The sequence below is a fragment of the Falco punctatus genome (genome assembly GCF_963210335.1).
Source record: "Falco punctatus genome assembly, chromosome: 12".
Taxonomy (NCBI): domain Eukaryota; kingdom Metazoa; phylum Chordata; class Aves; order Falconiformes; family Falconidae; genus Falco; species Falco punctatus.
The window spans coordinates 19465799-19491592 of NC_137592.1; the positions used below are offsets into that span (position 1 = coordinate 19465799).

Sequence of the window (25794 nt, forward strand, 5' to 3'; positions counted from 1 at the left end):
CTTCAGAGTGTTAATGTTTTGTAATAATTTAGAACTTTTGAACTTTTCAGGTTGATGATAATATGAAGCAGAAGTACATGATTAATACATTATTTTCCAAATATAACTTTTCTGAATAGCTTTCAATATGTATGTGTACTCTAAGTGTGTTTTATCTGAAGATTTGAATCTTATTTCAGAAAACAACAGTGACTGGAAGAAGGCTGAAGGTGTTTGGACTAAAATTCAAGAAGAAAATGTTGTTCCTCGTGAGAAAACGCTACTGTTACTGGCTGATATACTTGAGAAAAATGGTCAGGTTGTTCCATTTGAGGTACCTAAGGTAATTGGAGTTTAAATTTACTAACTGACAACACATTTGAATATATTTTTTTCTATTGAAAAATATTAACAGATAATATTATAGTTTCTGAAATAGTTTGGTTGTTTTAAAGGTTAGACACGAAGATACCCGAAGTTTAAGTGTTTCTAATGTGGAAGAAAGAAAAATAAGGATGCTTTGCAGAAAAAACAATGCAAAAGGTAACCTGAAAATCACTGAGTTTTTTTTCCCCTTCAGCATTAATTTTAAGATTTCGATTAACTACAGAGTAACAGGTGCTTGGTGCTGCTTTTTGTTGGTTTGCTAGTGTGTTAGGGAGGAAAGGTACATGCTAATGTTACCTGGCAATATTATGGTTCAGAAGCTGATAAGAGAAGGATGTGCTAAAATATTTAAAGTGTTATTGGAAATGCTGACTTCTAAAGGCATTTTTGAAAGCCAGTCTGCAGTGAAGTTGCCAATTTAAAAGTTACTGAAGTTTTGCTAGTCTGTAGTTCACTTTATGCTGTTAACACCATATTCTAAACTTTCAAAATGTATCCATTAAACAGTAGAAATTATATTTACAGGATTCATGCTAAAATACCAGTTTTATGCTTTCCAGAAAATATAGCTGTTCAGTCACAAGTTCTATGTTGTAAGACATGAGAAGTGTAATAAGAAGAAACATTAATAGCAAGTGAAATAGCTGGGAGAGGTTTATGGGAAGACAATCACCTATTAAAAGTAGTTGTTCAGAGATTCTGTATTTGGCTCCAGCTGTTGAAAAAAGATCAGATATGATTCCAAAGTATACTTCAGGTACCTTATTTAAGCTATAGATTTGTCAAAAAAAATAAATAGTTGAGATTAAATGAGATGGGACTATGTTATGGAGTTAGTCATTGTTGTCTTCCTACCTGTCTTTTATCTGTTAGTCTGTTTTCTACATCTATTTGTTGATGTGACAAGGCTGTTCATTTGTTTGAAGGGAGGATTCCATGTGTTGTTGCATAGTGTCTTTAGCTTCTCTGCAGCTAAGATCTAAAGTTGTCCTTCCTTCTCTGTGAATTCACAAACTTTTCCTCCTGTTGTTCCTCCCTGAAAGAAATACACATATTTTAAACAAAAGATAAAAATGTGTCCCCACAGCTCGTTTCCAAATCCCTGTGCCTGTGGGTGCCACCCCACAGATGAAACAGTCTTATTGAGAGATCACTTCAGATCCATTCTGCAATGGAAAAGTAATAGCTTGTCTGTGCAAACTTCCCTGCCTCAGATAAACACAGAATTAACTTATACATGGGTGTTTGCTTTGGTATATAGGAAGGAGGAGTGTACGTCAGTGCAGGTCATTTGGCTTGGTCTGTGTTTAAATCATTGGAAATCCATTCCTATCCATCTCATCCCAAAGCAGGGTCACAGAGTCAGAAGTGGCATTAGTGAACCATTCAAAGGGAGGAGGAAATCGGTCCATTTCTAGCATTTGCTAAGGTGCAGGGCATTTGAGTATTCCAGAAATCCTGATTTTCTTTGCCTATACTATGGCAAATAATTAGCTATGTCACTTGAAAGCAGATTAGAAAATAGAATTTAAAAAAATAATTTTGCTGAATGAGGAAAATATATAAATAGAAGAAGATACCTGGTTATTTTCTTCTGTGTTATCAGTGTATTTTACAGGTTGGATGTACAGATTTTTAAGATTTGAGTTTTTAAAAGAAGAATCTGTCAGTCATTCACACAATTAACTTCTGTTGTTAGTGAAACGACCCTGTACAGTTATTTAGTTGCAGGAGCAATGATTAAAAATCTGAAGTGAAGCCTAGATATTCTGTATATAGGGAATGCAATCTCATGTTACGGGTATGAATTTAAGAATCTTGTACATTATGTCAGTCATAAGGTTAATGTTTTCAGGAAGTTCTTCATACTGGTAAATTTTGGGAATCAAAAGAAAATGAGAAATACAGAAATGTTTTAGCTGAAAACCAGCCAAAATCAATGGAATGCATTTTATAACATTATTCCTAGAAAAGTGTCCTTTGCCTTTGATATCATAAATGATCCGGAGAGCAGGAGGAAACTAAACGTACCCTGGACCTTGCAGGGAGACTAGTTAAAAACAAAAATACAAAATTTAACTGCTAAGAGACTATGATGACATTTGATACTGTGAATTTATTATTAAATCATTTCTGTGTATTCTTTTATTTAAAGGTGCAGTATTTGAGAGGAGGTGGTCTAGAGCTATTGGGAATTAAGGGAAAAAAGACAATTGTTGGGAAACGGTTCTCTTTGTCTTAAACTATACAAACTAAGTTGTTGCTTTTATATAACAGTATGATGCAATTTTGATATCAATGTAAATAGGGCAGAATACAACTTTTCGTCAACATCAGCTTTTTGATAGGAAAAAGATTAACTTAATCTAGTTATGTAACTAATTTAATGAACTTAACTCTGACATGTAAGTGTTGTGAAAATCTATTCTTTGAAGTGCTTGATTTATGCAAAATCTTATTTTTATTTTTATCTGGATTCCTTGGTGTGAGAACTTGCCCCTGGGGGATCATGTTACACATAGCCCAGAGAGCTGCAATTGCTGAAACAAATCTGACTGTCTTGAGAACTGAGACTTTGTTGGCAAATTGTCAGTTTTCTAACAAATCTTTCTACTTTAAATAGCTAGTATAACACAATATGATTTTGAAACCAAGAACTTTCTCTTTTGAATGCTAATATACTTTAGTAATTTTAGATGCCATATGAAGAAGTAATAAGCTGATAATACCTGATCAGGCGTATGTCTCGATTTGAGTCTCATCTAGGTATACTTCAAACATGCTACTTGCACTGGTACAGAACATAGTTAAGCAAGTAATCTGAACAGGATAATCATTCTGAGGTCAGTACTGACATAGACAACAAAACATCCTAGAACACGAAAACAAAACACACAAGGATTTTTAGTTCTTCATTGGAGTAGTCATTACAAAAAAAGACATCTATGTTTCCTTGTAGAAATAGATCTTATATTTGGTGGACTGTGATAATTGATGGTAACGTGCTTGACGTCATATCCACTGGTGGCCAGGTCCATTTCTGTGCCCCACCAATGGAAAGCAATATTCGAACACAGGGTGAAATCCTAGTGCATTTTGAAGACAGCAAAGCTTTTGTAGGGGTCTCCAAACATAAAGAGGTTTTGGCTTTAAAAAATAGAATATAAGTGGGCTTTCATGAGCAGAAAGAACAAAGCTATCACCAGTCAGCTACATTTTTGTAAATAATTAGTTACACTAGTAATAAATTATATCAGCAAAAGGGGTTTGGTTGTTATTAAAAGTGATTGCTAGTCTACTGGTACCTCAGATTATAGAAAACTGGAAGAAAAAATGTCTTTTCCACTAAATACTCTATGAATATTGGTGTACAGTATATGAGCAGGCAAGAGATTTCAGCACATTGCAATAGGCCAAACTTTAACCTTAGAGTTTCAAGTAAACATAGTGGAGGATTTCAAGATCTTTCCTGTATCATCCTGTTGTTGTGTCATTGGTCTTTTGGGTGACAATGCAATCACTACTGTAATGTCAGGCATCAGTTGTTTTCACTCTTGTGTGTGTCTGTCTCTTTTGTATATGTGAAACTCACCTACACAGAAGTAGACTTAATTTTCACTGTGATATTCTTATCATTTACCTCTGCTCGTAGCTGCAAGCATCCAAAGTAGATTATGGATAGCAATGTTAATTCTAAGTATTAACTCAGTATAAGAGTTTCTGGTGTGTAAAAAATAAATTCTATGCATAGTCATTTTTGCATACATTTCAGGAGGTTTTTATGTATACTCTTTGGTTGAAGAAGTTTAAGAGTCAATCCAAAAGGCACACCAACAGTTTTGGTTTAGGGAATGCCTCTGCAGCACACCGTAGTAAGTGCTGTTAGTATGACATTTCATGTGACAGTGAGATTCAAAACAATTGTCATCGTCTTTACTTTCAAAGTATAAGGAAAAAAAAAACCACTTAGCTGTGAAATTTGTAGTGATAGTCCAAGTATTTCTGAAAAGTTTTAAAGGTTATTGTGGCTATGATTTGAATTAGCAAAGGGATTATTTTTTCAGTTTCATTAAATGAAACATGCAGTCACAGTTTAGGCGTAGAATATCATTTGTGGTTCATAACATAGCTTTCTAGCATATGTTACAGCCTGGATGGCAGTTTTAGCTGCATGTTTATAGATGCATAATCTTGTTTCAGAAAAATAAATGACTGAAAAGTGTGCTTATCATTTTTTCCCCCTTTTTGGTAACATCTTTTCATACACTGACAGTTATTGTGAATGCATGAAATAAAACTGTTAATCAGTCAAACAAATGCAGTGTAGTTTACTTGCTAAATATCTGTATATTTGTAAATTGTATGTTTTGTATAAATCTTGTCGTAACCAAATAATTTGATCTCCCCATATTGGAATCACCTCCTATATTATTTGTTAAACGCTGTTGTGATCACGCACCAGACACTGTAACCGTATACCCCAGAATTAGGTGTTGCTTTAAAAATCCTGAGTCTTCCCCTTCTAACCAGCTGCATTGGTATTTAAGCAACAGCCACATATAGAAAAAGAGCAATAGCAAACATTTTGTTCTGTGGAGGTATGCATCAATTGATTGTTGTATACAAGCACGTTTGAACAAGCTGTGACCAATAGCTTTGGGCTCAAAGATATAAGCAGAGGATAAATAGGTTTAAGATGGACCTCTTTGATGAATAGGTGACTTCTATGATCAACATCATCACAATATGACATTTCATTTTGGTCTTTTTTTTTTTTTTTTTTTAACTCTTAGCGGCCTACAGTATTTTCCTGAATATGCAAGGGAAGAATGAGTTTCATCATCATTCTTACAGCATCCTTATAAATGCACTCTTAACACAGGATTGTCTTGAAGAAGCCATGGAAGTGAAACACATGTAAGGCTTTTCTGCATTTGGGGGATTTTAATTGTTTGGGAAGGATGTTTTAAAATAGTTTCTGGATCATTTTCAGGTAAATCCGTATCTTTCAATGGAAAAATAGGTCATGACTGGTAATTAGGAGCTATCGTAAGAAATACACCGGTGTTTCATAGGGCAATATGCCATATATTAAAAAGGTACTAGAGTGACAGTGTATTGCTAATAACTCATTTCAACTAACAGTATCAACAAATGTATTTGGCATCAGAACTGAAAGTCTACCCTTCTGGCAGTCTGCCTTCTCCTCTTTAGAGCAACATCCAAACAGACAAGATTCCTTCACTTAACTGCCCGTGAGCCTTCCCCTCAGTGCCCATCCCTGCTGCTGTCCTGCCCTACCCACGCTCCCTGGCAGCTGGCTGCCTGCCAAATGCAAAATGGTACATTTGACTGTGATGCCAGTGGCTAGGAGATGACCAGAAACCTTAGATCCAACTCTCACACATCTGAAATAAATCCAACCTGCTGTCATGTATTGTTAGAATCACCAGAATTGAATTAACCTTTAGTGAGTTGTAGGGTGGTACACCGCTTGCTTTAATTATTGCCTGCAATGTGTATTCTAGTCAGGTTGTAGGCTTCAAAGTAGTAGTGTTACTACTCATCAATGTAGAGGTAAGAACAACAAAAAATTAAGTATTTTAAGTCTTTCAGTTTCTTCAGCTAAAACAAGAACTGTGGTTGTCATCAATGTGTTATCTGAATACAGTGAATTTGAAAGTGCCTGTAGGTAACTTCTGTGATGCATAGACACTGTAAAAATTTAATAATTTTTAAAATCACCTTAGTTTCTGGTGTCTGGCAACAGTATAGTTCCTGACTATATTATTTCCATGGGTTTATTATTTTCATGGTTTCTTTAAAAGTGTTTAGGCTGTAGAAATGTCTTTCATTGAAAAAGTATTTGAGCTCTGCATTCAGAAGAACAAGTAATGTTTTTTTCAAATAGCTCTCAGTAACTGGGCTTTACGATAAGGAATGTTTGTGCTTGATGGATATATGGCTTTTATCAGGGAAAAACTAAAGCAGTTTATCAAATTAAGCTCCATGGAATGGTAGTAACTGGTAAATCTTTGTAAACAAAAGATGGAAAGGAGATATTTTTGAAGTACAAAGAATGTTGATAAAATTTAGGTAGTTTGCTAAACATTTGCATAAAACATTCACATATCAAAAGATGAATTAAAAGATTCTTCAGGGATGAAGTTTGAAACTTTGCTGAAGATTTTTACATGCGTTGATTGCTTCCCTGCTCCATGGCTCAAACCCACTTTTAAGGAAGAAGGACAAAGTATTGCATGTTATCAGCAGTAATTTGCAGATTGGAGGAGCAGTAAGAAGGTGGTGACTTGTTCCTAGTATTTCGATGATTCAGAATTCCCTCTTTACATAAGTGTTTTAGAATGTAAACTCAAAATGCAGGGAAAAAATGAACAAAAAATTTTAAATACTAAAAAGGTTGGAGATGTTTTAAAGGACTAAACCTCTGAATCTTGAGGTATTTAGGAAAAAAGAAAATAGGATTTAATAAAAGGTTCTATTCTTGGTCACTGGTCAAAACCAACTATCATAATAACCCTTGTGCTTTTCAGAACTCTCATATTCCATCTTGTAGCATAGAAATACCAGATAATTACATTCCAAGAAGCCTGTAACAGCTCATTGTTGCACCAAGACAGAAAATGCTTCATATTGGCAGTGTTCGTGTTGTTTATCTGTGTATCTTTTTTCTAGTAGCAAAATGATGCTTACATTAAGCATTTTCAAAAGTCTGTAAGTTTTTAATTATTCGCTGAAATAGTGATTGTGTGTGTACCCATGGCTGAGGAATAGCAAATCTGTGTGTTTCGCACACATTTCTGCATGCTTGACAATTTTTCCAACCTCATATTATAGATTACTCTTGCAAAGCCTAAATGTGTGCAGTGGCCTGAAACTTGTGCAACTCCTAATATTTTCATAAAATACAGGAAAGCTACCTTTATTTATATAAGCTAACATATTTTTCTTTTTACTCTGCTTGAAGCCAAATTTGAAATTTAAATAATACTTGGAGCGCCCTACTATGAACACTAATATAGGCAACAAAATAAGTGATTTTTTAATTTAAAAAGGTCAGATAATTTTAGAACTTCCCTTGTGTTATCAGAACTGAGAAACTTCTGTGAGGAAGGGATGTGGTAAAAGGAAAATGCAGTCCTACTCTGCATTAAAAAAAAAAAAGGCAACAAACGCAAACAATCTCCAGAAGGTTACTGATCTGTTGGTCAACCCAAGTCTATTCACTTTCACATTCTAGCACTGTTTGGAGGAATATTTACTGTGTTCAGTCCAAGAAGTTTTAAATAGAAATTTAGGAGTATTGGAATGATGGATTAGTTCTGTAATAGTAGCTAACATCTATTTAATCACACTAAAGATTGGAAGATTGGAGAAGTAAATCCTTTGTTATATGTAATTTACAGTCTCATGCATGAATTGTTGACTTAAGGGCTTTGACAGATGGGACAAAGGAGAAAAAAAAAAAAAGGCAGAACTGAGCAGTGGGTGCTTAGGCAGGGATTAAGAGGATTGGTTGGGAGAGTAAGAAATCCCGAGTCCAGTGACTGCATTTGTGAGCCTGGGAGGCTGAAAGTGACTGAGAGGATAGTCATATTGTGTGCAATGTGAAGGATTTTCTTGGGATTGAGGAGAATAATTTAGCAATGACCCTGCTTACCTCCCAATCCGCTCAGCCTCTAAGTTCAAGTAGGTAGGCTGCTCAGTTGTTTGCCACAAGATGATCAGTGAGGTTTATCTTGATTGCTGATATGGTAAATGGCAATGCCCCCCTTTTCTGTGGAGAGATTTTGTAATCTAGAAATGAACATTTGTAAAGTTATCCTTATATATTAAAAATGTGGCTATGTCATTTAGGAACGGGAACATTTTGTAGTATAAGATCAAGGCGATGGCTGATTAGTCTCTCTCGTCTAATTTCCAGAGTGTTAAAAAAGCTTTAGCAGTGTTATTAAAGATTCTCTTTGCTATAGATACGTTAAGTTTTGTATTACAGGAGATAAAGAATTGATAAGCGAAATACAATTTTAACATGGCTAAGGCAGCAAATGCAGTATGTTCACTTTAAAAACCTGTATACATCTAGATGACAGAAATTTGAAAATTAATCAACCAAATGATATGGTGTTAGTTCATAATATGCTTTAGTTTATGTTTAAAATATACAGTGCTGAAAATAAATGTTTCATTTTTATTGCTGAAAGAATAGTTTTACATTTTATAATTATGGTGACTATTGAAAAAAGAAGAAAAAGTATCCAGCTTAGGATACAACAGAACAATGCAGGGCATGCAGTTATTTTAGTCATCTAATATGTCAGCATTCAAGAATCTGAACCGATTGTTTAAAAAAAATCTTGTACTTTGTTTCTTTTGTTGCTCACTTCCAACTTTGTCATCTGTCAGAATGCAAAAAAAAATTATCCTTCTATAACCATTGACAGGATAACACAAAAGCTGTCTCCAGGTCGATATTTTGCAGCAATATTTTTAACATACGAACAGTAGTTTTTATAATTTCACCTTGGTGCTCAACCATTTATTATCGTATCAGAAGCATGTCAGTAATTCCTTTCTAAATGTCTGCTTCTTTTAGTGCTGAGACCCACATCAAGGGCTTCACACTGAACAGTGCTGCCAGCAGCCTCCTCATCATATCGCAAGTTAGGCGGGATTATTTGAAAGGTATGTCACAATGCTTGACCTTTACGTCACATTAATGCCTCTGCAGATTTTTCTTGTAACGCCCTTCGAATACTTGGATAAAGGAGTCCATTTAGCAAATTACCTGCTTATCAAGAGCCTTTTGTGGTAGCTGAGAGACGTAAATTACTGTACATGCATTTATAATACAACTTGAATATGAATGTACTTGTCATTTGACCACTTAGTCCAGTTTCCATTCCATTTAACACAAGATGGGTTTTCTTAAGATGAATCACAGCTCTTCAGACATGCAAAATTTGTGCTCCAGAAAGAGAGAAAGTACAGGCTTTCAAGTGCGTTAAAATTCACAGCACAAGTCATTTTGCTTTGGAAATTAACATACTTTAGAGCATCTGAAACAATTCCCAGCAGTTGTTTCTTGCATATTGTGTTGGTTGTGTGAGATACCAGATGAGTTAAATTGACTGTTAAATGTGCATGATTGTGCACTAAATGATTATAATATTGATTTAAAAACTTAATCAAATACTTTTTAATAGTTCTCAATACCAACAGTAACAAAATATTCAGTTTGGGTTTCTTTTAAATGTAACAATGATGGTAGAAAAGAAAATGGTGGCTGAAGAGTATGTAAGGGCACCCAGCAAGATGGTGGATAAAGTTCATAGTTGTGTTATTTCAGTTCTCGGCACTGGTTGTTTTGCAGCCTGGAGTTCAGCTCCACAGCATTAGATTTTAGTTATTTAGTTGTGCTGTGGAACTCTTACAAGAGATGAAAATTCTGCAAGCGCGTAGTTTTACATGCAGTGCTGTGTCTTTTTTCCCTGTGCAAGCCTAAGTACAGTGTTGACATGTATTTTTGTCAGTACCTTTAAGCATTGAAGCAGCTGCATACGAAGAAAATGTATTACACTGAATTGTTTCACTTTCATACCAGAAGGCAAACCAGAAAATCCATTTATGATTTCTGCCAGCAGTTAATTTTATTCCATTCTATTATGTGTAGCTGTAGTAGCCCATACCCATGTAACACCAGCTACATTAACACATCTTCTCACCTGTGCACTTCCCTGCAGCTGATAAACTTCTCTTCTTTCACATTCCCCATTCAGTCTCCAGCCTGACATCACTGCCAGGTGCTGTTGACTGAAGTGTTTGTGGTGAATGCAATTGCTTCTCTTGCTCTTGGCAAATCTTAAGTTTTTGCAGCTTTCAAGGCCTTCACTTGACTTCCCTGTCTGATTTTATTCTAATGCATTTTCTGCTTTTTCTTCTCCAGTGTGAAGTTTTGCCAGTTCTTCCTATGTGTTACCCAGTAAAAATCTCCCTTTTTTCAGAACATCACTGATGTCACTATATTCTGCCAATCTCTTGGGCCAACTACATAATTTCTTTTTAGCTAGCATACTAAATTCTCTGCCACATCAACCTTCTCCCTTGCTGTACTCTAAAAATATTTCTTTTTGCACAGTACAAAGTTTCTTAAGACGACTGTGGAATTATATTGCTTTAGAAAATTATATTTTCCGTTATCTTGTGCATTAAACAAGCTTTACTTTGGTAATTTAAATGAATAGTCAGACTTGATCCTTGCTTCTATTTTAATTTGCAAGATACCACTTCTCTTTTTGTAAGTGAAGCCTTGAAAATGCAAGCTACTAAATATTTCAACCGTAGCGGCCATTTACTGAGGCTCATAGATTACCCAAAAATTTTTTGGGCACAGTCTTTCCGTAACCTTTTGTTGGTGAGCTCCGTTTGACCTACATCGTGTGATGGCTTTCACTTACATAAAACTTGCTTGCTTTATTACCCCCTCATATAGTTTGCCATCCATCTTTGCTGTGTAATGTGGTATAGTTAAAAGTGTTTATGTAGGTCCCTAAGTATACTCGTAAGAGCTCTAACGTCTTGAAGCAAGAACTCTGTAAAACCCAGGTTACTTTTAAAAGTCAGAACTTGAGTGTCACGGTAGGGAATTTGCGGAGTTTTTATAGGAATTAAAAGACAAGTGGTTGGTTTTCATAAGCACAGTTATCTGCTTTTAAGTACTGAAAAATCAAGGGATTAAATTCTGAATTCAGATTAGTAGTAATGAGTGCATAAAGAAAAAAGATACCAACAGAATTATGCAGTATGCTGCTAGCACATAACTTCTTGCAGTTTTGCTGCACTCATGCAACTGTCAGGTATTTCTCTGTCCTCATTCTTGAGAGGGCTGGTCATGCTCCATGCTAAAGGGAGGTCCACACTAAGTAATAAGGAGAGAACTTGAACTTAGCATGTGTTTTAAGTTTGCTTTTTAATTTTCAGGAATCTTGCCTCTGATGTGTTGCTCCTTTTTTCACTAAAAAAGGGGGGGTGGGAAGGGTGGGGGGTGCAGAAAGAAAATTTGCTGTGAAGGAAGGTTAGGCATACGGGAAGGATGTTTTTTCTTCGAGTCTTATAAAAGGTAATATTTGATTTCTGCAGTACTTGCATATTGAATTGGAATGTTAATGCTGTGGAGTTCAAGTGGGTGTATATTATGTTAGAAGTGTTATCCCTTGGTATTATAATTATTATCTGTGATTAATCCTGCCTGTGCTGGTAAGGAGTAAGAGATTTTTACCAGAGGGGCATGTCTTTCTGCGTGTGTCTGCTCTTGTCTAACATAAATTGACAAGAATTCTGGTTAGGGCAATGAGGGTGACTTAATCTGCAGTGGGTTTGGGGAATTTGTGACAGACAGACAGGAGATTTGTTGTATGCATGTATGTTTTTAACATAGGTAATTCCTATAATTTTAGGAGTTCTTGAGGTAAGTGTCCAGTTTTGTTCTCCTGTGGAGACTTGTGTTCCATGCTTTTATTGAAGAATTAGAGAGTTTGGTGCACACTTGAAAAGACAGATCTGATTACTAGACTTTAGCAGTTGCAATAGTAAATGACATTTTAAAACTATTTATTCTGAAACGTGAAACATTTTTGTATTTTAGCAAAGAAAATTGGTAATAGTTTGGAGAAAAATAAGATTAAAAGGTCGTGACTTGAAGGTCAAGTGAGGACATTTATGACAGCTGCTTTCTTTGAGCTGGATACTAAAATGAATTAATTAAATGTTAAGTATCTTAATACTTTTACTGAGCAAATACTAAAAGCATTTTAAGCTTTTATTGAATTAACTGTTGAAAGTTTTTGTATATGTATGTATTCAAGTTATAATGTGTTATAGCAATTTGGGGGCTTAAGTTCAGTAAGAGAATTATTTTCTGAACATGTTTTTAAAAGGGTAGGGTTGATGGTTGCCTTCTGAACTAAAATCTGATTTCCTCTTCTCTTGTTTCTTTACTATCGTTAGATGCCATGGCTGTTTTAAAAGGGATGCTTGACAGTGGCTTGTTGCCTACTAGACGAGCAGTTATTGCACTCACTCAGGCTCTGGCAGAAAAAGGAGATCTAAAGAACCTACAAGTGCTTAAAAACATGTGGGAAGACATCCCAAAATCAGTCAATGTATCTACCACGCTACTTGCTAATGCTATTGCATTGGCTCATACTAAGAAGTAAGTATTTCTGGGACTGTCACATGCAATTATTTTATGCAGAGTGGTGGGAAATCACTTGCATTATCCTTTTCATTCTGTTTCCAGTCTTACAGTGTCCTAGATTAAAACTCTGGTCAAGCTGAGGAGTGTGCAGGGCAGTTCTGTTATGGTATTGTTTCCCAAACACATTTGGGGTTGAAAATCATTTAATGAAATGCAGGGATAGCTATGAAGCATTTGGGAGAGCATAAGGTCTTTTCCGGTGGTGTAATTTAGCTTTGATACCTTTGTTCTAATGTATTGCACCTCATGTAAAGCGTTCTTCTTCATGTTAGTTCAAAAGCCCTATGAAATCTGAATGTAAAATTTAATTACTTCATCAATATAAATGTAAAAAAAATCTTTGAACTTAGCACCCACAGATTATGCATATAATACTTGTTTGGAAACAAAAATCTGCTGCCTGTTCCAGTAGTTGAAATGACAAAATACTACTGTGTTTACCCTCAAAATGTGAAAGCCAGACATATATCTGTGGAGTGGTTTTATATTTCTTTGCAGTCAGAATTACAGAAAAGTTGGCTGCTGTGCTGTTTCACGCCACAGTTTTGATCATGATAATTATCCCTGCACTGAGTATTCAGCTGTTTAATTCAGTATCATGTTCTACCTAACATTGTTGTTTCAGTTGATACATTGGTACTGTGCTAGTTTATCCTTTGTATAAAACTGCATGGGGGAAGCACTTCTGAGAGAAAGGGCATACCATGAACTTCTCAAATGTGCTTTGCTGGAACCAGTCTTCAGCAATCCTACGTATTCTATTATTTTATTTTCAAATTGGTTTGATCAGGCAGAGCGCCTGTGTCTAACTCTGCAGGAAAGCTGTAGAGCTGTGTGGTACGTCACAGGTACCTGATCACCTCAGGCCAGAGTGAACAGTCACTGAAGTGTTTGGAACAGCAAGAGGACTTGAATTGAAGGGGAACAATGGAGGCCAGTTTCAGTAGTGAGCTCGCTGTATTTTCAGCCACTGAAAAACAATCTGTCTGTAAAGGACTGATCTTGTAAATGCGCAGATCTGAGTGGTCCTTGGCACAAGTTCTAGTGCATTGACTTTTGCCTAAATGAAACAGCCCAAACAGAGATTTCAGGACTTGTCCTATAAGCTCCATATTTTCCTATGTTTCCATGTCATAAGTGTTACAATGACATGCTACGTTCTTACAATGACATGCTACATTCTTAAAATGTAGATTGGTGACAAGAATAAATAAACCACTAAATTGCTGTATGCAGGCACCAGTGTTTTTTAAGCAGCATCGACTTTTCCCATACCAAAACTAGCCTGGATGTGTGAAAAGACTTAGCAGCAGCATAAATAGTATGCACCTTATATATTCTTAAACATCTTGCAAGCTGTACCTTGAGAACTGTGAAAAACAGATTCTTACAGATATTTTTGATACCTGTTCATTTATTGGTAGATTCATGTTTCTGATAATAGTTTTCAAAGCTTTTTTCATAGCTTTCAAGTGTGGTGCATTTCTGCTTCACCTAAAAGCATTCATCATGTTCAGATTTCTTTTTCAATTAAATTAGGTTTTAGAGTGGACTGATAAGAGATGTTGCCATTTGAACTTTTTTGAATGCTATAAGTAGAATTTACACTTTGGTGAATACTTCCTGTGTTATTTGCATTTGCTGTACTTAAGCCATAAGATTAGAAATGTTTAGACAAAGGTACTGACCAAATGACATTTAGTGTTGTCTTTTGCATCCAAAAAAGGTGGGCATGGGAAAAATGGGGTAAATAATTAATTGAATAGCATTAAAAAAAAATACTCGAGTTGTGTGCATTAATTATTCAGATACCTTCTGTTAGCGCTTTTGATTTTGCCTTGTAGATTTGCAGAACACATTTTCCTAGAGCAGCTAACAGAACTGTTCGTCCTTAATGAGGAAAAAACGTCAAAATTATTTAGGCTTTGTACAGGTCAAAGGTCATTTGAAATTTTTTATTTCTAGGTTAATTTATTTGTCCAGTCATAAATGGTTTTACTTTTACAATATCGGAATGAAGCCATAGGTACTCAACCATTCCTGGGGAATATAATCTTAATGTAGAAAACAAAAACTTTAATATAATCACCTCTCTAGGTTTGGAAATCTTGATTTCAGAAACTAAGCCGGTTCAATCTCTTTTCCTAGCAATGACCTTGATGCTGCTGTGGAATACCTTGAGCCTTTGCTTATCGCTGGTGCACAGAATCCTGATCAAGCTGTCAAAAGTATTTCCTATTTGTTAAGAAAGGTGTCTGAGGAAGGATTAGAACAAGCTTTGGAAACATGTAAGTTAATTGCAATGATATTTAAATATTCTGACTAGACAGAAGTGTTATGAAAGAGCTATTACATGTAAAACCTGCTCAGTCAGCATAAATCATGCCTGTGAAGTTTACAAAAGTGGCTTTTCAATCAAAGATTTTCCTTATGTACCCATCATTTTGCAGTTGGTGTGATGGCAGAACGACTGGCCAGTCAGTTTGGAATTTACAGACCTGTCACAGATCTTTTCCTTCAATATGTCAGTGCAGGCAGAGTGGATGATGCCAGATCGCTGATACAGGTAATGACACAACAAGAGAGGTACAGAAATGCTTAGAGCTCTTCAAAGGTTAACTGAGAAATTGTCAAAAAGAGGTGTTGTATAGCATAGGCTAGTACTAGTAGGCTTTTGAATTACAGTGTGAGTAGCAGTAACACAGTTTAGACTATTGCAAACCATGAACTAGTAATCTCATACCAATAGTAGTAGTGGGTGCCAGAGTCAGAAGGTTTTTTGTCTTCTAACAACCTGAAGGAAATAAAGGAAGACTTGTATATTGCTTGAAATTCTATACAAAGCAAATATTTTTGTAAGTTTTCTGCTAGACAGCACTTGCTTCTTGCAAACCATTTCCTTGCAACTTTTCACATAATTTCTTAAATGCTGTAAACATAATACCTTACAGCTGTCTGGTTTGCAAACCAAAGGCAGGCAATGTTTGCTTTTCATGGACCTTATTTCACTTGGTTGCTATAATATTGGGTATGCTGTATTAAAGGTTTATTAAGAGCTGAATTTGCTTCCTGTTTACTTGAGTGTTACATGCTTTAAAAGACAAATGCTGGTCCTCTGGTGCGCAGTCTCAACTGAGTTAGTGATCTTCAAGGAATGAGACAGCTGCATTCATGCCATTTGTACATGCTACTAATTTACCAGTTCCTAAGTATTTTAAGCTGTTATAAAGAAAAAGCTGCGCTTCATCCATTGGATGTTTTGTGATCTTCCAAGAAGAATACATACTAACAAATGTGTTCAGTTATTTCTGCTACAGTGTGAGGGGAATTATTTGTATAGTCCTTGCTCTAGGATATTACTTGGTTTATTGCTTTGCCTAACTGGTCATCTGAGTATTAAATTAAAAGGAAACTATAATTTTGATATAGAACCCTCTTGCTATATAGCATGAAACATCAAAATGCAAAAAAATCAAGTTATTTTACTCTTCCTGATTTTTTGATTGCTTTTTGGTTGAAATGAGTGAAATTGAAAGAGTGAATGAAAATTGGTTAAGATTTCATGCTTTTGTGACGATAGGGAGTTCAATTTTAAGTAAAATCAGCATGTTCTTAAAATTTTTCAAAACATGGAATAATTTCCTTTTGTGTATTCCTAAAACGTGCTACAACAGCATCCAACTGTTGGAATTAAATTCATGGCTCTGTAGCATACTTGAGATAGTTGTATACACTGTATTTTTAGGGAGAATGGCAAAATATTTCATGTTAACTGGACATTCACAGATAAGCATGAGTCGAAAATTCTGTGTATTACGAGAAAATCTGAGGTTTATATGGTGCAGGAAAAACTTTCAGTTGTGTTAAATGTTCTTGACTGCTATTGTGGAACAAGTATTCTACTGATAGGTAATGAGAAGATAATAATAATCACTGTCCATTGTTTGTTACTTTCTTGAAAAGTAAGCCACAATCCAAATGAATTGTTTCACTTGTAATAATCTGAAATATTAGTATACACATGGAGAATCCTCGCTTTCAACAATACATCTAAAAGTCTGTTTAAAAGTTCAAGAAACAGCTACAGTTTCTTTTGTATGGTGGAGGGAGAATGCTTTGACTGATGAAAGTCAAAAGTAGTTTGATATTTTAGCATGAAGGGGGGCTGTAGAAAACATGTTTCCAACTAGATGGTGTCTTTCCTCTCAGAGCACCTACTGACAGTAGGTGAGAATGACTAGAAGCAGTAATAAAATGTTGCAAGTTTCTCCCATGAATATTTTGCCTCTGTTTATCACTTGTAAAGCAGTTTCTTTGTCCAAACACTATGGGTACATTTTTGTCTCCGTTTGACTGATGGAATGAGGCCTCACACCTTTTCACCTGGACCTTAAAGTGCTTGTCAAACCATATTACACATACAATAAATTCATAGTGTCGTAACCCAAAATTTCTTGTTATTGAATGTAGTAAATCCATGGTATCTCTATTTTTATATGCACAATATTCTCTTCTTCCTGTGCATTCTGGTACTGATTAAATAGCTTAGAGCTGGTAAAAAGCAGTGTGCTTTGTAAGAATTTTAAGACTGACACCTTTGAGGAACATACCCTAAAATATTGTCTTGTTCATTTTATTTTGCCCTTGTTTCTAAAGTAAGATAGATTTTTGATTTTTATCTGGTCTGTCTCAAACTTAGAAAAGTTCAACTTCTCTCTCTCTCTCAAACACTGTCTGTTGCAATGAAAGCCTTTTATAAAATAGAGAGATTGAAATCAGTCCTTTGTATGCATAAGTGTAGGTAATTATACTTTAAAGAGAACTTGCTTTGTACATTTTAATTTTTATAAAGAAACGAGCAGTTATCTCCCTGACACCTTATTAAATGTATAATTAACCTTATGATCCCTAGCTCACTTGTGAATGCTTGGCAGTATAATTGGAGAGGAATAGTGTTTCTCTTTTTCATTCTTTGCAGTCCTAAACCTCATTTTTGTGGTATGTGGAAGTATTAGTTTAATTCTTTCCCCTTTTGTTTTAAACAAACTTTATACCTACCATTTTAAAAACAATGTTTACCAAAATGGTGTGTGAAATGAACTTGCTTCCTATGTTCAGTGGTTGGTTTGTTGTTTGGGTTTTTTTGTTTGTGTTTCAAACTAATGGTCAGTTATTTACCTTGTATATAGGTAATATTCGTATATTATTTTAAACATCTGTAGTTGGAAATTTTCACCTTAGTAATTTTGTTTATCACTAACATACTGATGACTGCTACATTAATTATTCTTTTTCTTTAGAGGTATGGTGCATTAGTTGAGAAGAGAACTTTTGTGAGTTTTATGGCTAGATCAGCATCTAAACCTGGACAGGTACGGTATTTTTTCATGTATGTCATTGTATTTGTAACAAAATACAATTTCATCAACCTTTAAGTGTTTTGGATCTTGAACTTCATGGTTGACAGCTTGATCAGCTTTCTTGGGGAGAGGGAAGATTAATTTGCAGAGCTGGTTACATTTAAAGGAACAGTTTACGGAGCTTGATGGAAAGGAGGGTGTAGTTAATACTTTTCTATTGTTTCAGTAATTTCCTGCCTTTTATACTTCATATCCTACCGACATTGTGCTTTAAACATCTTACTGCACTATCCAGTTCAGTATTGTAACCTGAAAGTACTTATTTTGTTGGCTACTTTGTATGAATACAAATGCAAGTTTAAAACCTCAGCCTCTCTATATTGATAAAATGCCTCTATGTTTACATTAAAAGACACATTTCATATTAGTTGTTACAGTGGTTTGGGCATATATCTGGCTTGAGCATCTGCTTAGATTCCTGGCTTTGTGCTCATTCCCTGTAATTGGAAATGCTCTCGTTCATGTGCCTGCTTTGCTCCTGTCCATCCCTCCTCAAAGTAAAAAAAAACAAAACAAAACAAAAAACAAAAAACCCCAACACACACTCAACCCCCCCCCCAAAACCCAACACAGAACAAAAACAACAAAAAAATCAAAACACACATACACATATCCACACTGATTCTTTTTTTCATAGAGAAGCAGCATCAGGAGACAGGTAATACACAAACTAGAGTAAATACTTTTCAAATGAGGGATAATGCATTTATGTTTTGTGGAAATTGCCAGTAAATACTCATAGATTAGAAGTTTTTATGTTGAAGAGATGCTGATAAATATGGTGATAAACACCATATTTTGGTGTCTTTAGAAGAAATTTAAAAACTTGAATTTTTCCAGCTTTTCAAGCTGAAATTTTAATAGCACATAGAAGTTAATAGAACATGATAAAGATGCTGTTAATTTCTATAAACTTTATTTAATTCAAGACCTGAGAGTTTTTGAAACTGGATTCAGAGGTTGGGGGAGGGAGGTTCCAAATCTAAGCACATTAGTGATCCAGCTTCTTTTAAGCAGTGTCAGTGAAGGCTGCCGAGTGGTTTGCTTTTTTTTTTTTGTAAATTGGTTGAAATCCCGACATATTCTTATTAACATATTAATTGCTTCCTTCAGAAAAAAAATCCAAACCAGAGAAAACCTAATATTTATGCTTCTTCAGTATGTTTTTTAGTCCTGTATTTTGTCTGTTTTTATTTTGTGTCTGATTTCTTTGACTATTTTGTATCTGCATATTAAATTTTGGGAAGGAAGTTATGTCTACCTTCAGTTGCAGTCTGTTTCTTGCTATCAGTACAGTTCATTTCACTTAAATCTGAAGTACTTATTCTAACTTCCGCAGTTTTATTTTGTGGTTTAAGATCTGAGGTTAATGTTCTTTTTGTCTGCACATTAAATTTCATAGGCAAAGAAGATCGAGACACTTCTAGAACTGATTCCTGAGCAACTGAATGCAGAAATTGCCTACCATTACCTCATGAGATGTTATGGTAATTTATTCTCCTTGGAATAGTTTCTTAGTAAGAACTCTTGAGACATTCAGAAAGGTCATGGAAACCCTTAGAAACAGGGAGAGCAGGATCTACTCTGTGTAACTTGCTTTACAGTTTGAGCCACAAAGAGGTGGGGAGTTTGTCTGGGATTTTTGATGTTTAATTCTGTTGGATCTGTGTACTATCCTCGCTATTGGGTTCGAAAAGCAAACCAAGCCTTGAATCTGTTACAAAAGGAGCTGTATTTACATTAAGGATACTGCTACAATAGTGGCTAGGTTGGGGCTTCGTGGAATAAAAAAGAATCCATCCTAACCCATGGAACTGTAGAAATGAATGGCATTCATTACTGTAGAAATGAATTGCTTTTAAAATGCGTCTAGTTTTTTTCCTCCTGAAACATGTAGTAAGTATATTGGTTCCTTTTATGTGTGTGTTTCAAAATCATAAGTGATGAGTTTTGTCAGTAATGTGCAAGGATCTTACTGTTACTAGTGTAGATTCTTTACACCCTTCTTAATTTAGCCGAAGTTAATATTCCAGATGCCTTCATTTGGACTTACCTGAATAGTTGAAGGGTTAATCAGTTATTTTATAGTTGAAGTCAGAGAGGAAGAGCTCTAAAAATCAGGTTGCTTTTTTAAATGTGTGTGTTTGCAGCAGACAATTTTGAAAAATCAGGACATACAGCTCCTGTGGCAACACTCAGCTGGAAGCTTGCACCTCTGTGCTGTGGTGTCCTTTCCTTGTGTACTCTGATATGGTCCTTTAGTTATATTACAGGAAGTAAATACTCTTCACACTTGTGTATTACAAGCAAAAAAATATAATGACAGAGCCCTTGTGCTCCAGTCTATCACAGAGGAGATAAATAGGAACAATTAAGTAAAACACTTCAAACCCAAATCCAAGGTATGGTGTTAAGGGAGTACAAACTTCCCTGTATTTGAATCAAGTTGTAGTATGTGACTTACAAAATTTACTTGCACAGTAACATTCAAAACAGCAATCGCTACCAAAATTGTTTAACCTCATAGTTTCATTCACAGCAAGATAACATTTCCAGCATGTTTTTAAAAACAAAAAAAATGCCCTTTTGTCACCACCACTGTACTTGTTCCTTTACACTATCATTAGCCCTTTACTGCTTTTACCTCAGTAAATATTCCGTAAGTGAACTAATTAATTTTTTCAATATCCTTTCCAGCTCATTATAGTATAATTTCATAAAGAGATTGCAGAGAATCAGTCACTTGTTCTATTATACCTAAAACAGTGATTACAGTGTATTGGTCACGTGAAGCCACACTGTATGTGAACTGAACAGATGGTTGCTGTAGTTTCTTTAGGCAGAGACATATCTGGCTTGTAGCACGTTCTAGAGGAGACACTCAGTACCAGCATGAAGACTTCTAAAAGCTATTCCCAGGTCTCACCTGTATGAGACATTGATTCCACTCCTGTATCGGGTAGAAGAGTGTGCATCAGTTAACTTGATCTGCTTTACCAGGGCTGAGCTGGATGAGTTGTACAAGGGCATCTTTGCATTTTCTATTGCATCTTTCTGTTTTAGGGAGGGACGGTGTTGTCCCAATTTTTATTTTTTTTATTTTACAGTTAGTAAGCTTTAAAACTTGATTTCTCATTTTAGGCCAAATCCAACTTCATAGTAGTATCGTTTTTTAGAGAACAAACAATTCTCCTGTCAGGTCCATTGTTATTTTTAATTGGTTAGAAAGGGTACTGAAGGAGAGCAGAGTACTATTACTACAGCTGGTTTCTGTTGGTAGTTATCAAAATAAATGGACAAATTATAATTATTTATGTGTTAATTAGCAAAGATGTAGTAGAATATACATCACATCTGAAAGAAGTCTGATCATATATCAGACACCCACAACTGGACAAGTAAAGGGACACTTATTCCTTTCCTTGTCCCGAGGTATGAGCCACTGCAAAGGCTAGATTTCCTTCATCTGGTGAGATGCATAATCCTTCACTGTATATCTTCTAGAAAAAGGAAATACATAAAATCACATTTGCATGATCCATTAAATGCAGTCTAAGTATTAGCTCTTTTTTGTTGTTGTTGTTTTCCATACATCACATCTATTTTAAAGAAATAGAAAATTAACGATTTCTAGTAGGCTTTCATTAAACCATCGCTTCAAGCAGTTTCTGCAGTAACCTCCCACATTCAAAAAGTAGCTTAGCCACTTGCCAGATGTGAGTGGGAAGCTTTTTCTCATGAGAAAGGGACACAAGTTACCCATTTCTGCATAATTAAAGATTTTTTTCTTTAAGAATTTTTTTTTGTAGCCCTATGGTTGTGAAGGTGGTGTTTCTAAATGTGAACAAGACCTGCGGCAGCTCCCGTACTGCAGATGTTTGCTTTTTCACGGGCAACAAAATCAGTTTAACTGGAAATTATGGCTTGCTTGTTCACAAGGTGCTAGGAACTGTTGTGCTGCATCTAGGACACTGAGGACAACAGTGAAACTGTTGGGGGTAACTTCACTGTGATGCTTCTCAAGCAAATGTCTGAGCAGCAGCAAAGTCTATGGTTAAGCGTGAGTCAATGTAGAAGGAGGGATTTCTTTCCTCTCCCACTTTAAAGGGAGAAATATACTCCGCTCTTCTACAGCTAGAAGTGCATAGTGCTTCAAATAAATGAAGAATGGATTAGTTAGGACCTGTTGCAGGGTTGGTGCATTTATGGAATATCCAGAAAAATGTTATTGGTTACCTAAGCAGTGGGTTAGCAAAAATTTTCTCCTGCTCTAAAGGTTGAAATGGGTTTTTCTTTGTGCTCTAAAATGAGCACTGACCTTTTTTTTTTCCTTTGCTTCTTTAGGTTATAGTTTAGAGGTAGCCAGCACCTGGAACCATAACAACACTCTGCCCTTACTTAAGGGAATTGAATTCTGTTCTAGAGTTCTCACATGCTGAAGTTGAATGGGTTTCATTTTAGCTTTTCTTTTTGTTTTTTATCATTTGCCTCAGAAAGAGGCATATGGCTCTCTGCCTCATCCTGGAGTGGTGTGTTAGAGTCATAGAATCGATTAGATTGGGAAAGACCTTTAAAATCATGGAGTCCAACCATTAACCCAGCACTACCAAGTCCAGCACTGCCAAGTCCACCACTAAACTGTGTCCCTAAGTACCACATCTGCATGTTTTCTACACACCTCCAGGCATGGTGGCTCAACCACCTCCCTGGGCAGCCTGTTCCAATGCTTGACAACCCTTTCAGTGAAGATATCTTTCCTAATAACCAACCGAAACCTCCCCTGGCACAACTTGTTTCTTCTTGTCCTGTCACTTGTTGCTTGGGAGAAGAGAATGACACCCACCCATCTGCAGCCTCCTTTCAGGGAGCTGTAGAGACAATCACATCCCCTGTGATCCCCTTTGTCTCCAGACTAAACAGCCCCAGTTCCCTCAGCTGCTCCTCACAGGACTTGTTCTCCAGCCCCGTCCCCAGCCCCTGCCTGGCTCTGGACACGCTCCAGCCCCTCAGCGTCCCCCCTGCAGTGAGGGGCCCAAACCCAGCCCAGGGTGCGAGGTGCGGCCTCACCAGGGCCGAGCACGGGGACGGTCACTGCCCTGGCCCTGCTGGCCACACTGTTTCTAACACAAGCCAGGAGCTGTTGGCCTTCTTGGCCACCTGGGCACACGGCTGGCTCATGTTCAGCCGTCCATCAACCAGCCCCCCAGGCCCTTCCCCGCCGGGCAGTTCCCAGCCCCCTGCCCCAGCCTGCAGATGTTGTGTGGGGTTGTGGTGACCCAGGTGTTGTGCGGCTCCTACTCCTTTCTGGTTCCAGCACAGGCTTGAAGGAATTTACTATTTAGCCTCATATAAGAAGGAGAGCTAGAATGGCTGTATGTTCTGTTGTCTTATGTGAATTGTCAGTAGGATATGAAGAGTGTCCAAAGTGTTTGGAATATTGTATATGAAAATATTTAGCATATATTCTGGCAGATAGAAGGAATGTGTGACATCATGGAAACAGATGAAAAGAAGAAATACTTAATCATTGGGGTTTTTTTTGGTTTTATATTTTCTTCCTCAGAATTGGATGAGGATGTTGCTTCTGTGAAAGCTGTGTATGAGAAAACAAAAGAGAAGAATATACAGCTGAACGAGCTATCTCTGAAGTCTTTAGCAACTTTTCTGAAGAAAGTAGGAGAGCCTGTCCCTTTCACTGAACCCCCTGTGAGTATTTCCTAATTAAGAAACAGATCTGCAGAACTGTGTATGTTTAGTGTTAATAAAACAAATTGCATGAATAATTACATAGGGATTAGATCTCTGCAGAGACTTCTCAAAGGAGGTAATGTGTGAAGTACTGAGTGTTGTAGGAGCTGTGGTAATTTTGCGTTGGGTTCAACTTGAGGAAATAAAACTTCTTGGGGCTTACAATATTTAAACTACCTGATCCTTATCAGGCACTCATCTACAGGTATACCTTTATTCAGTGTCCTTGGGGCATTCATCTAAGGAATTGAACTTTAAAAGGCTTATAGAATGTGTATTTCATTAACAATTAATAGGTTTTAATTTTCATTAATTACCTGTTTTGTATCTAGTACAAGTTGCTGCTTTAGCAGGATGGGATTTTAGAACTGTAGGAATTATTTTTCTATTGCAGCTTTACTTCTACCTGCCTTGCCAATAGCTATATGCAACTGTGCAAATATATCTTATTTGAGGGTGACAAATGGTGTGAGACTAAACCTGTCAAGACTGTAAACACTTCTTTCACATCATTACTTTAACTAATGGTCTACTAGTGCCATGTTAGCAAAGCAGACTTTGAAGACTTACTATATTTTCCCCCTTCAAACAAACTTTTTATTGCGATTTTCTAGCCACTTTTTATGTTTAGAAATAAGTGGTTTTCTATAGCTCTGTAAAGACCTGATTACATGCTGTTTCTCCATATTGCTTCATAAGTGTGATTTTTCTTTTCTCATTTTGTAAAGAACTTGAGAAAATTTGCCGTAAACTACTTGGCTTAGCCTTTTAACAGCTGTGGAGTTTTTTCCACAACCCTGACATAATTTATAATGTGAATTTTTATTTGGATTGTGTAAATTTAAAACCTAAAACGTCTGTTTCTTGGTAGCTAGTGAAAATAAGTGTTATTTCGAAGACACTGAAATTACTCACTTTCTGATTTCCTTGTTCAGCTTCTTTAATGCAGTTTGATCTTTAAAAGTGTCTCAATTTTTTTGACACAATTGCAGATTGCAGTTAAGAAGTATTTTCATTTTTAAAATGAAATTGATTATATTATTGCATTTTGTAATAGAAGCTTCATTATGCGTTTTTGGCAAGGTTTTCCTTTTCCTTTTATTCTGTCTCTGGCATTTCTCTTAATTATACAGACTTCAATACAGATCTAGTTTTGCTTGACAGAGAATACATTTTGCTTTTGTCAGGACATAAGACTTTGTTCAGAATTAGTAACTTTGCAGTTGAAACAATGTTGAACTTGTTTATTCCACTCTTGTTTATAGGAGACATTCAAGTTCTATGTGGAAAAAACGAGGAAAGCAAGATTGGAAGCATCATGAATACATAGTCTTTTATGCTTTAGTTGTTTATGAAATTGTTTAAATATTACATTCAATAAAAAAATTAAAAAGCATGTTATTCTGTGTAATTTTCAATATAAATCTGTGTTTAAAAAGCACTCTCCATAGCTGTAATTGATAGAAACAAATAGAAACACTGTTAAAATTGCTAATGGAATACCAAGATGCAGCTTTCTAGACTATTTCTGTTCTGATATATGATCTGTTTTAACCTGAACTGTATTTTGGCTCCTGTTGAATAACCAAATATATGTATATCAAGAAAGTTGCTAGAGGGGTATGTAACCATAACAGTCAGCAAACTGTCTTATCCTTTGTTGTTCTTTGCTTGGACAGTGCACTTCGGGGTGAAAGTAGAAGGGTAAAGAACACCATCTTCAGGGTTCATCTGTATGTACACAGAGAATAAACACACCTTTTTTAGATTTCTCCTGAATGTACTTCTCTTCTGTTAAGTATCTGATCAGAGTGTTTGATATTACAGGTAAAGACAAAATAGTTCTACCTTTTACACTGGGTTGCGTGTTGTAGTTTTATAGCATCTTTAATTCATTCTTATAACTTCATATAGTTCATTTAATCTTATGGATACGAGGACTGCATACCCATGAAAACATGCCTTTTAAACAAAGCAGTGCCT

General features: G+C 35.9%; 1 protein-coding gene across 2 annotated transcripts in view; it reads left to right on the forward strand.

Moving 5' to 3' along the window:
* LRPPRC (leucine rich pentatricopeptide repeat containing) overlaps nt 1–25582 on the forward strand; it is a 92941-nt gene extending 67359 nt beyond the window's left edge. For both annotated transcript variants that reach the window (XM_080408576.1, XM_080408577.1), the window contains exons 28-38: nt 180–322; nt 435–522; nt 5160–5283; nt 8984–9072; nt 12394–12598; nt 14792–14931; nt 15094–15209; nt 17944–18015; nt 19466–19550; nt 23627–23769; nt 25077–25582. In XM_080408576.1, coding sequence (XP_080264702.1) covers nt 180–322; nt 435–522; nt 5160–5283; nt 8984–9072; nt 12394–12598; nt 14792–14931; nt 15094–15209; nt 17944–18015; nt 19466–19550; nt 23627–23769; nt 25077–25133 — 1262 coding nt within the window. In that variant the 3' untranslated portion in view covers nt 25134–25582. The remainder of the gene's footprint in view (nt 1–179; nt 323–434; nt 523–5159; nt 5284–8983; nt 9073–12393; nt 12599–14791; nt 14932–15093; nt 15210–17943; nt 18016–19465; nt 19551–23626; nt 23770–25076) is intronic.
* Nucleotides 25583–25794: the final 212 nt, after the last annotated feature.